At 36.5% G+C, this 13,844-nt stretch overlaps 1 protein-coding gene across 3 annotated transcripts in view; it reads right to left on the bottom strand.

Moving 5' to 3' along the window:
* Positions 1–8,493: 8,493 nt before the first annotated feature.
* Positions 8,494–13,844, bottom strand: part of LOC146138737 (uncharacterized) — a 54,960-nt gene continuing 49,609 nt past the window's right edge. For all 3 annotated transcript variants that reach the window (XM_083393591.1, XM_083393592.1, XM_083393593.1), the window contains 5 exons: positions 13,564–13,677; positions 12,874–12,978; positions 11,956–12,077; positions 10,016–10,190; positions 8,494–9,139 (listed from right to left, as the gene is read on the bottom strand). In XM_083393591.1, the coding sequence (XP_083249717.1) occupies positions 9,025–9,139; positions 10,016–10,190; positions 11,956–12,077; positions 12,874–12,978; positions 13,564–13,677 (631 nt within the window). In that variant the 3' untranslated portion in view covers positions 8,494–9,024. The remainder of the gene's footprint in view (positions 9,140–10,015; positions 10,191–11,955; positions 12,078–12,873; positions 12,979–13,563; positions 13,678–13,844) is intronic.

Below are 13,844 nucleotides of genomic sequence, written 5' to 3'. Positions count from 1 at the left end.
ATTGTTATTGTTTTTTGTTTATTTTCTTGTAAAATCCGCCAAAATCCGTCACAAAACTACTAAGTGAAAATTATTTGTGATTTACTACAACTGGCCTGAACGGGGTTCTAACACAAAACGTTTAAAACGAACGACCAAGGAGACATTTTACACAAGGGACGCTTTAAATCCCTGAATTATCCTAATTTGTGCGTAAAAAGAAATAGAATCGAGTCTGTAGTTCTGTTCTTTGCACTATAAAGTTTATTAACACAGAAATGAAGTTATTTGTATTTATTATCTTCACGAATCGACTAATAAAGGTAATTAAATCTATCAGCCGTGCTCTTGATCAGGGCCGAAAAGTCGAGTCGGTTGAAACGGAGTTCGGCGAGGTTTCGCATCGAGAGTTCGACTCCGCTGAGTTCCTATTCCGGCTCCAATTCCAAAAGCCTGTATCACCAAATCAATGTAACTTAAAAAGGGTAGATATTAGAGAGACCGTCATAATCGGCCGATATTTGGCTTCCACCGATATATCGTAGTCGGTAAATGTAGGTCGGTACTGAAAATATCAAAAACATTTGGGTTTTAGCATCACGCCAAATTAATATGGAAAATATAGTTGAACAATTAATAAAGGTATATAAGCAAAATCGTTATTTGGATTTTATTTTCAGTTAATCTAAGTTTTGAACATTTCGCAATATATAAACAAAAATCGGTATCGGGTATCGGTTGACTAAATTGTAACAAATCGGGCATCGGTATCGGTCCAAAAAAGTGATATCGGTCGATCTCGAGTAGATATGCATAACAATCCACTCCGAATGATATCAAGCAACGCATCAACCCACAAAGCGATCTCCAGCTTTACTCGTGAGCACGTACTAGAGAACAAAGTCCGTCAATAAAGTCCCGAATTCTAAATTTTGGGATTGACTCCGCAGCTCGCTTCCAAGTTATTGTCAAAATCCTAACTCTAAAACGGTCATATTCGTATGCACTTTATGTAGTGTTTTAATGTTACTAAAAAAAATTCAATTAATATTTACAGTAAGTTTAAAACTATCTTAATATGACACATAAAAAACGCTGTATGTTATTTATATGTACATAATTGCATTTATCGACTTTACTAGTTGCAACCTACTCTGGCCGCAACTCCGTCAGTTGGGGACCCGGGCGCAAGCTCCACTATAAAGTATTTAAGATATTTTTTAACACAAAAAGCAGTCTTTTGTAACAAGGTCTCAGAAAATGCAGATGATTTTTATAATCATTAAAACACAATATGGTATATTGCTACCTTAAACTATATTGCTACCTTTAAACATTTCTACACATAGTAATTTGATTACGTTCATTTTTCAGCGATAAACAGAGAAAGTGCTTTTTTCTACCTTTGGGCATTTGTAAAAAAAATATTCCTTATTAAAATTTAGTTCGTTATTAGTACGATTTTATCCGTTTTTAGTTAAAATATATTTAGACAAAAGACGCAATGCATACCAAGCTGTATGTTAGATCGAATGAAGGTGCTGTTGTTTCGAGCAAAAATGCAAATACCTGTTAAGTGCTAACGCCTTTATTTCATTTACGTACGGTAGCTTTCATAGCGTGTTGATAAGTCCGCGTTGTATTCTCGTAAAGCAAAACATTTTACATCTATAGGCCTACCTATTGTTAGTTTTTAGAATCTTTGGCATATAAATAATGGTGTGTTGAGTAATAAACAGTAAACTTTTTCGATAAAGGGAAGAATTAACACAACAATTTAGCAATTTTCTAAAAAAATTGTTCTTATGCTGAAAAATTGTACTGTCATCAGTTGAGGATACAAGTTTTAACAGCATTTATAGAGCAGCACAAGTTATTTTTGTTTTAATATATAAATCCTTCCTAACGTTTGCCTTCAATTGGTACAACTGTAGTTGCTTTAAAAATAGATTTAACCAGCGCAAAGTGTCTTTGGCTTTTCTAAAAGTTAAACAAACTTATTATCTTAAAATATCATACAATTTACAAGTACATTATTTTCACTTATTAACGAATTTACCAGGAAAATAATTGGCCTAACAGATAAAATTAAAAATCCCAGTTTAGTTTGCGTTGTTGGCCGTGGTATTCGTTAACAACTTGTACAGGACTTTGACACAATTTCCGTTATATGTGCAGTATCTCAAAAGTTGATGATTATTAGGTAAAAAATGAAATTGTATTTTCAAGCAAAGTTCTGGGTACACTGTGCAATAATCAATGGTCTTTAAGGACTTCAGGTACAACAAAACGACACGTTTTTTTATTTTTATAATTTTATTTAAACATTTTGCAGGTTGGTATTTTAGGTTCGACGACTGTTGCATAAGAAAGTGTGGTTTCTGAAAAACAAAACATATTTCTAAACATATTAGAAAATTCAAAATTTAAAGAGTAACTTACATTTGTGTTGTCATACGTTACCTTTCCAATTAGATCGCTGAATTAGCACAGTATTACAAAATATGCCCTAAATACCCTACAACCTGTAAAAGAATAAAGTTAAGCCTGTATGGAAAAGAGGTGTTAGGTGCCTGCAATCAAATGACACGTTAGCATTTGAGTAAATCGAACCAGACAGCTTTCTCTGACCCCTGATAGCTAACTGACGGCTGCAAAAACCTTCCCTTCATCGAACGACAATGCAAACTACTCGCAAGTTGATACTTACCATTGTCCGATAATATCTGATTGGGGCCGGTATCAGATGCCAAGTTGTAGCATCGGTACTTATCCGATGCAGTGGTAGGTTTAAGCGTTTTAATGTCATTTATTTTTATTGTTTTAGCATTTAATAACTTCATTGGTAGTATAGATCGGATACATTTTTTTCAATATCGGGAATCGGTATCGGAATCAAATGTCAAGTGTCGGACATCCCTATATACTTACCATATAAGCGAAAGATCATACGTGGGTATGTATAAAAAGACAAATTGTGTTTCCACGTTCTTAAGTAAAATATCAAGTTCATAATCACCTTCAGTCGGATGCACAATCAAGAGATGTCCTTGCTGCTTTGGAGATGCGTCGATTGCTTCTGAAGATAGCCTTCCGCATCTGCTTGCAAGCATTATGAGAGGTTTGATTTAAAAAAAGCACGGCACCAGTTACTTGAACAACGATGTGTATATTACGTCTTGCTTTTCAATTAAAGTACTTTGCGTAATATAAGTGGCCTTGATGACACTTGATATTAAATGACGTTATTACTATTGTCAAATTTTCCAAATTATTCAAATGAATAGGTTATTGGATTTTAAGAAGCTTATTTATTTCCGTTTTTTTATTTAAATTTATTTTTGTTGAAAACCTTACGATGGATTCGAAATCAGGACTGTAACGTTAAAATGAATGATACCACCCTAGTATATAGGACGATAACCAAATATTAACACATAAGCATCGTGCATCGGCTTAAGATCGCTTGTTATCGGACATACCTACTCAGGTTTTTTTTTAAGGTTTGGTTTGGGTGACCGCTAAGTAGTTTTAAGAGGCCGCAAGTGTTTCATTTAAATACCAAAAAAGTTGCAAGTCCAAAATTTGGGAAACCGCTGGAGAAATTTGTGAGACCCTTTCGGTCCCCCAAAACACCTTAAAAAAAACACTGTACTCGATGTTATATAATTTAACGTTAAACGCACACACCAATTTTAAAACTATTTCAATAATAATGTAATCTACCTGCAGGCGGGATAAGAAAACCCAGTCTTGGTGTATCGTTGGTCCGATTGTTGGCGGTAGTGAGCAGGTGGTCGTCCTGCAAAAAAAGAAAATCCAGTAGGTTTTGCAGTTTTCTGAATATTTCAATGGAACAGCAAAACTTACCAGTTATAATTCAAGGGCGCCTTCTTCTTAAAGTTGTCTTCGGTCTTCTCTTTTCTTTACTTACCGCCTTCTTCTTGACATTCTCTTCGGTCTTTTCTTTTCTTCAGTGGTCCGTGGAAGTCTTGGCTTCTTCCCTATTTTCTACTTCAGGCGCAAATTTATCGTTAACCTCGCAAAGGCGAAAAGCTCGCGAATCGAATGCGCTGCCACGTTTGGCGATTTTAACGCACAATATAAACCTACCTTTGCTATGGATTTGATCTTCGTCGTCTCGCCAGAAGTACAATGTAAATAAGGGATTTATTTTTGGTTCAGGGTCATCATGCTTAGAACTTAAAACAATTATTAATTAACCCGGATTAATTAAAAAACGCAGCGCCGGTAACTTAACACAATTATCCACTAATTAAAAAAACGCACCCTGAAAGGGTAAATTTTACACGGTAATGCGACAACTAAAATCTTTGGGGCATTTTAATCCTGAACCAAAAATAAATGGTAAAAACACAAAAAGGAATGGCTGTAGCGCAGTTTTGTGCCTTCCCCCTTAATTATGGCGATAATTTAAATGTTGAAAAACATAAAATAAAACAAAATACTAATAAAATATTTTAGCTGTAAAAAATATTTTACCCAGTTTATAACATTAACGAATAACATACAACTACTGGTCAACTTCGACTGATTGGTCAATACATTAAAAATAGACAAGGGACATTTCGAAAAAAATCGGTAAAGTCGCGCACGCCTTGGTTTAACGCATAACGTCCGTTACATTCTACACACGGATCCTATAACACAACGAAGGTTACGAAATACCCGCCGACGTGACGTACCGAATACGTCATCAGTACCAACCGAAGCGACGAATTACGATGACGTAACGATAACGTCATATTCATACCGAATTACATGCCTAAAGGCAGCGAATACAAAAGGCACTGCTATACCAGTAGGTGGTTCACCTGTAGTATATAGCAGTTACACTTAGAAAACCAAACAGTCAAAGTTGACCAGCGCTACGGCCATTTACACTATAGTTTTACGTCACTTGATATTCTGGTCGAAAATTCGAAGTGGAGTCCATTTTGTGACGTCATCAAAGCAGCTGTGGTTGTGGACCGAAGATGTCTGAAGTGAACAAAAATTATTACTTGTGTGTGGGGACAAAGATCAAACTCAGCACGAAACGACAAATCAGTTTGTTATGATATTACACGCTGAATATATATATATCACTTTTAGGATTATAAAAACAACAAAGTACTAGGGCCTATGTACTGCCGAACCATAATGGCTTAATGTTCAGATTTAAAAAAGAATTAAAAACGTAGGTTATGCATTTTAAATTGAAATAAGGAGTTTATGAGATAACGTTCTTCTTTATTAAGGCCCTATAATGGGACAGACCCACATATTTAGGAATACTAAAAACAGCACTTAGCAAGAATATCTAACTTACCGATTTGACGTTCTACGTAAAATTGGTCTCTCTGATCCTGTGACGTATAGTTGGTCTTTTCCGTCCACTTGATGATATTCCTCCTAAAATACAATGATATGAATTAAACCTTGTATCAGTCGTGAAAGACCATTCGGGGGTGCTGGTCTAGAATCCTACGACACCGAACATTACTTGGGTTAGGGTGCGGGTTAGTGTTTGGGTTAGGGTGGGTCCAGTAATATTGTTAAATATTAATACTTGACCCACCCTCCCAAACAACTAATTTACACCCTAACCCAAATACTGTGCATTGCTTCAATAATTGTATTAACACCGTGGTAGGATTCTAGACCAGCGCCCATTTGAGAAAAGGCACTTAAATAGGTGACAATTATGAGCGTGTTAGGTAAAACACAAAATTCTTTACTGTTTACCAATTAGCTTCGTTTTTCGCCCTTTATGCAATTTAAAAACATTTTAAAATCCTAATTTGCTTTAACTCTCCGGGACGTGAGAAACTCTTCGTGGGTGCACGAAATAGTTTTCAAGTATGTTATTTGATAAGTATAGGCAAATCGATGGTTAGGGTAATTATTTACCAGATCTAACTTTTCTTGTTTTAAAGTTAACGAGCCTCCATTTTAATTTCGAGAAAGCTATAGCCGCTTTGTTAGCGGTAAAGTTTTTTAAACGGCATCTATGGTATGAAGATGTTTCTGAACGCATTGCGATACATCTACTAGAGTGCACAAATCGCTCAAACAGTTTATTATTTGCAAATGAAGGGGGCTGACAATACTTGTAGGCCACTGCGAATTAAGTTTAGCCTGTAGTAAACAAACTCACCAATGAACGATTTCCTCTTTTTAAAATCCTGTCTTCTGCAGCGATGGCAAGATGCTCCTAAAACACGAAGTAAAAATTTACAATACTGCTACGTGTTAGCGTTAGTTAGGCAGTAAAAGGGGGATGTTTACACAACCAATGCAAGAAATAACGCAAACTCTTTCGAATTTAAACTAATTATCTATGTTTATACTTTTTACTACGAGTTAACTATACCGACTAAAGGTTGTGTACCAACCAACTACAATTTTTACACACGTCATAACTATTTGCAAGAATATTTAAGGAAGTGGCTATTTGACCGAATCGCTCTTTTACGCTGGCACCAATACAGGATTATTATTAATTTGGGTTAGCGTTTGGGTTTGGGTGGTGGTAGAATTAGATTCCTTTTTTTCGGAGTTTGCATAGTTTCAATGATTTTGTCGGAAATCGATTTAAATTACTTTGTTAGCCAAGTAAATAGGCGCAGGAGGTGCCTATCGGCTATTTGCCTGGATCGCTTTTTTGGGTTGCACCCGGTAGTAATAATGCCGATTTTAAACTACTTTTGTCCGGGTGAATAGCCTCTTCCGATTTTTAAGCGTAATTTCTTAGTTCTTTAATTGTGTTTTATACACACGCATTTACTATTTGCCAGAATTTTTAATCGCTATTTCTTAGTTCTTTTAATTGTGTTTTTTTACCTCCAGCGAAATGTTGGGCTATTTCTCAAATTCGATCTTCATCCGCGTATCCTTCCGCCAACCAGAAGCGCCGCCGAATCTTCGAAAACAATAAAACACATTCAGGCTACAGGTCTTGAATATTCCATCATACGCCACACTCAATAACAATTACAGAAATGATCGCGCCTCATAATCGACAATACGCATTGAACTAAAACTCTTCAGTAACATAAAGTACGAGCTCGATAACTTTTTCCAGATAAACAACTACCCCCAAATTAACATACTAAAATGAACTGAACTAACTTCTAAACTCAAACCTGTAACCAAAACTACCGCAAAAAAGTATTAGGCTGTTAGAAATTACGCTTACATTTCTTTAAAGTGCTCATTTAAAGCGCTTGCTAATTTAACAGCGTGCTTTCCCGAATCTCGGATCAATTCCTTTTTTCCAGATTTTTTTGCCGCCAATTAGCCTGCGCAGCATCCCAAAAATTCAAAGGTAACTGGCTTTTAAAGCGGTTTGTTAAATGCGTTATTTATTTTTTATTGGAACGCTTTGACAGCCCTAAATATTTCATTTTTTAATGAATAGTCAGGGTTTCTTTTTATCAGCCCCAATATTTTTATATATATATATTTTTTTTTTCAAACTGTTTTAAATTTATTTTTGCATAGCAAGTACTAAAATCAACGAATAGCAAGCAAACCTTTTTACGTCTAAACATTTCGCTGAATACCCATTCTTTAACAAAAAATATGTTGCAAGATTGACTTCAATCACATCACTGTATTATCGAGGTTACAAACTTAGATATTTGGACCAAGATTGAAAGTAAAACAATTTTTTTACCTGAACGATTAAACTTTATAACCAGACCGAATGAAAAGATGAAATCGCAAAGGTATGTCATCACGGGACCGAAGTTATTTTAGGAAATCTGAGGTTTCGATGTCGTGCACAAATAGTCAACTGAAATCTTAGTTAAAAAAACATTGAAGAGAAGGCGAAATGGCCTGGTGAAAAAAGGACATGGTCCGATAAATAAATTACTTTGTTGACCTGTACTGCGTAACTACAAGTATTATGTTATCTGAACGCCGTTACAGACCGTTCCGGCTTACTTTCACCAGTGATTTAGAGTTAGACGACGGACACGGGAATAGGCTTGCAGGCATTTAGGGCACAATAAAAACGAGTAATTTTCAAACGAAATAGATCATTTTCGTTTTGGATTTAAGCAAGTTGTAATTTGGCCGAAGCCTACAACAAGTACAATGTTTTTTTTAAGGTGTTTTGGCACTGACACGACCGAAACGGTCCCCCAAATTTCTCCAGCGGTTTCCCAAATTTTGGACTTGCAACTTTTTGGTATTTAAATGAAACACTTGCGGTCTCTTAAAACTACTTAGCGGTCACCCAAACCAAACCTTAAAAAAATCTTGAGCTAGTATATATTAAAATGTTTATGAGACTACTTGCTGTTTGAAATTCCTCAATTGATATTTTGATCTAAAACAGATTAATTTTTTCCAAATTTATTTGGAATGTAAACTGCTACCTGTTCTCAAAATGTCTGATAGAAATTTGAAACACGTCAACCTAAAGAAATTCGTTTCTCTTGCTGAAATTAGATAAAACTATATTATCAACGACAAAAGTAAGTTTTTGTTTTTTTATTAAGATCTAAGATCATCGCTATAATTAAAGGGGCGGGCGCGGCATTGTGCAAATACAATTACTCAACAGTAGGCACTCACAGTAAAGTTTCTTATAGAGAAAAGCTCTTAGTAACTAAATGACGTCATCAGTGAGGCAGCGTGACGTCACGCGAAACAAAATGACGTCAGGAAACAAAACAACCGATGCAAAAATCAGGTGAAAAATGGCGGTTTCCTTAAAATAAATTATAGTTATAGTGATTATTATCAGCATCAGTGACGTCAAAACATGTCACAATAGAAAACGTGACGCAAGCTGAAAAAAAAACAACAACAAAAACACGTAAAATCAAGAGGAGTCGCTTTGAAAAATAAACACGAATATGATTTTATAAGTCTCGGCAACTTTTTTTCGTTTTTCCCAGCAGATTTTGCGATAGTCCTCTTTTTCGCCTTTCTTTTCCCGTTACGCTCCAATGAGCATCTCTCCACCACAACCAATCAGATGGCCGGATTTTTTTAGCGTCGGCTCTCGCCTTGTTGCCATGGCGACGGTCACACGGGCGTGCTCTCTGGTTCCCCCGCGTGGTTGTCGGGCGAGCGTTCCGTTTCGCTGTCCTCCGATATGGACATCATCGGTCGGGTCGGGGTGCGACTTCTTATGTTGTACCTGGCGGGAGATGATAGAAGACTTGAAATTTTTTCTTTGCCCAATTTTTTTGGAAAACACCGGCACATTTTGCCGAAGAGGTATAACAAAAAATTGTAATCAACACTTGACATTTGTTACGATACCGATACCCAATAATTTGGACAAAAAGTATCGCAATTCGTCCGATATGACGTCAATACTATGCTCAAACAAGCGAAATTTATAAAAATACAACGTTAAAATATAGTTTATTCTAGGTTATTAGGCCAAAATTAGCTTTGAAGTTCAGATGTTTATTTTTTTTTTACCTTACAAATCGAAATCGCTACGTTGAATTACAAAGCACCACTGAAATTTCTATATTAATTGGGTATCGGATCGGCACCGATACCGCCCTAGTATCGGACCAGTATCGATACTGACCACTTAGTATCGGGTATCGTCTCGATCCGATATTATCGGACATACCTAATTGAAATACGAACTTAAAAAAAAGTTTAAAAAATTTAAAACCGCAATCTAACCGCGCTTTAAGTAATAAACTACCACGTGTGTAAGCTACATAAGCTTCAGCCTTGGGTCCGGGGTCCCTTAGTTTAGGAAAACAGTATTATGAAGCCGCAAAGTAAACTCTAAGTCAGTATCTCTTAATCAGGTGAATGGTTCACCCCAGGGTGAATAAAATTTTTGCAGGGGTGAACCAACTAAAAGGGGTGAATAAGGGTGAACCGTCAGAAATGGATGATAACTCGCAGGAAATCGACCACTGAACTGTTGCTTTTTTGGTGTTTTTTTTGCTTATTGTAATAGTGAAGTTGGTTCGCACTGAGTGTATAAGTACAAAAATTTGTTGAGTTAATGTTGCTATTAATACAATCTAATTAGAATCCTCACCTTCCGCTCATTGAGATAGGAGGATGCTTCTTTCCGTGGTTGGTGATGCCAGCGTAGGACTTGCGTATCTCGGGGTTGTGTCGGTGAGCTTTCCTTCCCTGCCTCCCTACCACTCCCCCTCCTCCCATCGCGGCGCGGAGGTCGCCCATCGACACGATCCGGCTGCGGGCCAAGTCTGCGGAAAGACCAGGCGTGAGTTTATTGTGATGGGAGGTAAAATCTCGTTAAGGTACATATTTTGGAGTAAACTGTCAATTTTTTAAGTTTTAAATAATAATCTAAAATAAATAGGTGAGTTTTTTTTGTAAGCAAGTTGATTTTTGAGCATAATGGCTGTAGTAAGATGTAGTAAGAATATCAAAGCCCATACAGAAGTAGGTAGCATGATGAACGTATCGAATATCTCTTTATTAATTTTGATCATGTCGGGAAGGCACCGATTCATGATCCGGCTGCGAGCCAACTGTGCGAGAAGGCGAGGCGTTTTTAAGCTGGTTGATTTTGAGCATAATGGTTGTGGGTTGTAGTAAGACGTATATTAAGAATATCAAACTATATTGTCCCACAATCCTAGGACAAACATTCTACAATGATAACCCAAGTTCAAAGCGTTCCCCAGGTTAAAACAATATACTCTGGTTACTGAAGCCACAAATGAAGTCTCTTCGACATTCAAGCGGCCTTTAAATATTGATGTTGGATGCCAACATCAATTGTCACAGCCAATAATTAGTAGTCATTTTGAACGTTTCGAATAACTCTTTATTCATTTTTTAACATAGTAAGAAGGCACTGGACTCTATTATACTGCTGAGGCAGTCGGCGGAAAAAAGGCAACAAGCAGAAATACACTATTTTTATGATGGGAGGTAAAATCCCATTGAGGTAAATATCTCCAAACGTTGCACTATGCCAGTTCCCCGCAACTATGTCAGGTGCGCCGCGATTCAATCGCATTTTTTAGTGTGTAAGTAAGTAAGTTTTATTTGCCACGCATTAGGATATGTACAAAACTATCGAGCGCAAAACAAAACTGCACCCCCGAGATGGCCGACACAGCGAGGGACCTACTAAAAGACCTTTAAGTCAGGAAACGATTTCTTGAGCCTTTTTCAAAAGCGACCTTAGGTATTATGAAACCTCACAAACTAGGGCACCAGTATTTACTTGCTTGCATAAAAATCCTTTCTTATTGCACACGGATGTGTAGTATAACTCACCAGGGTACGGTTATTATTTTAAAAACGATTTACTAAACCTAAAGATATACCAGTTTGACACACGTGTTGTGTACGAACAAAATATCACGTCGCGATGACTCGGTAGTCAATATTCAATTTTTTTACAATAATTAAGATTGGAGGGCGACAGCGTTAGTTAAATGCAGCTGTCAAACAAACTAAACACTGTTTACACGAAGAAGAACACGGCAACTAGCTTTTGAGGGTGGGAGAACTAAACATAATTAAACAGACGTCCTCGAAACTTGGCAGTTACGCGTTTAGTCCTAAAATTAACAAATATCACGCGGCGTCGACAAACTTAAGATTCCGGGAGGCGCTTAAAAGGTTACTAACTGAAAAACGAGTTCTACCACTAAGTAACTACAAAAAACTTTTGAAAAAATGTATCCTAATTAACTAGGCACGATATTCAATAGACCAACATAAAACGCAGGCAAATACTCTTGTTTTTTTACAAAAAGTTTCATTCATATATCAATATCCAATACCAATCCAAAATTAGTAGGGTTAAATGAAAACAAACCATTAAAAGCAGGGCGATTATTTTTTGACTTGTCAAAAAAGGCAAAATGTTGTCAAAATGTACAGCCGGCAGAATTAACCACACAAGTCTGGTTTATCGCAAGTTCAGCTCGAACTTTTGAATCGTTTAGTTATAAGACATAAAACAACTCAAGACTGCAATAGCCGTCTTACCTTGAGCGCTGTCAGTGGTGTCGTAGTTGTTGCTATTTCGCGGGGAGTTGCCGTTCGCTTTGCCGCTCGCCAAACTACGCTGAAGCTTTTCGGTCGCGCTCATCTGGTCTCCCGACGAAGTCCTGTGAAATTTGCCATTATTTATGACTTCGGTCACTCTTTATCAACCTTTTGGACGCGATCTCAAAATAGAGGCGCTCTTTGATTTGGTAGCTTTTTCGTAATACCAAGATTTTTCGCAATAAGAAATCGTGGCTGATAAAACCAATACGAACTTTATGTTAATGTCCTGTGTTATGTTATGTTCGCTTACAAAAAGTTTAGTGAAGACAATTGACTTGCAAATTTGGCTTTTTTATTTTGGTAAAATTAACATAAGAGAGTCGTTAGTTTGTGATACATTTAGTTAGACTGTTTGTAGGCAAAATATTGCTGCTCCATTAGTTAGTTAAGCTGTTAAACTCTTATTTTTATGCCAATTACTTGACTTGGACCACAGACGTTTTTAAAAGACTTGTTTACAACACTAGTTGACAAAGATTTGCACCAGGGGTGTACTTTTTCCCTAGTGCTTGGCGCATATTCTATTATTATGTTTTAAATTACGGTTTGAACTGAATTTTTTTACAATAATAATTTATTTTACGTGTTTAAAGGAGTACGACTTACCAGGCATTTACTCGTGTAAAAATGGGGAAATGCTAAACTATATTTAACAAATTTATTTTTAGGTAAGCCTCCATTAAACCACCCAACGAATCACAACTCTAATATTATATATATTTTAAATAAATGTTTTCGTTGTTGTAGACTTGTAGAGTCCTAGTTGCTTAAATAATTGCCCCCCATTAAAGTTTGGTTGAATCTCCAATTTAAACAGTAAGGTAAAAAACACAATATGTGTATGACGTAACAAACCTGGATGAACTTTGAAGAAGAAGGGCTTTGAAGTCGTCACGTGCTTTACTCGACGAACTTGAACTCGCAGCTCGACGTCTTCGATCCAAACTCGAGTTGCTGAACCTAACGACAAAAATATATCGGTTAAAACAAGGGCAGTGCATTTTCAGCGTTTTTCACAGCAGTGGTTCTCAATCTAGAGTGTGGAACCGAGGCAAGGAACTGTCAAAGGTGTCGGCACAGTTTGTTTTGATTTCGTTTACTGATAAATTATATTAACCGGAACACGTACTTATTTTATTGATATTAGAGCAATTGGTAGCTTGTGAACACAGTTAGTCCAAATAAAGGCTTCTTGTATTACTGATTTCTTTGTTTAACCAAAATCTTTACGCCTGGTACAAGCAAAATATCGATAAACTAAAAAACGCCGTTAAATCGGCCCCGAAAAATGACCGTCACGAGCACTGATTTGAATGTTAGACTGACTATTGAAAGACTTTTTTTCTTCGTAAAATTATTTTTACTTAAAAGAAACATTTTTATATGCACTTCCGCCAATCAGGTGACATTGTTAAAAAGTAAATTTCAGAAAGAACAAAATTTCTCAATTTTACAAGTACAACTAATCTTTCAACACTACGACCTCATTTTTAACTAAATTAGAGAAATACGGATACAGCCTGAAAGAGTTACAAGTTTTTCTACCTGAACTCGCGTCTGTTACGATCCAGTGACGTCACAGGGGTGGTGACCGGGCTGAGCGCGGGAGATCTCACGCCGTTTGCTTCCGGTGATGACGTACGTAGCGTGCCGCGTAATCTGGAACAAGGCGAGAAGGTGAGTTAGAAAGAAGGGCAAGCAAATTTTTGATCTTGCGGATAATTTACAAAATAAAAATATCTCACTAAAAATAATCATCTATGACATATCTTTTCTGGTATATGTACAAAGAAATATTAAAAAAAAGTATTAAAAAAAATAATAAT

This window comes from Ascidiella aspersa, chromosome 7 (genome assembly GCF_963924565.1).
Source record: "Ascidiella aspersa chromosome 7, kaAscAspe10.2, whole genome shotgun sequence".
Classification (NCBI taxonomy): Eukaryota; Metazoa; Chordata; class Ascidiacea; order Phlebobranchia; family Ascidiidae; genus Ascidiella; species Ascidiella aspersa.
This window is presented reverse-complemented; position numbering and strand designations above follow the sequence as displayed.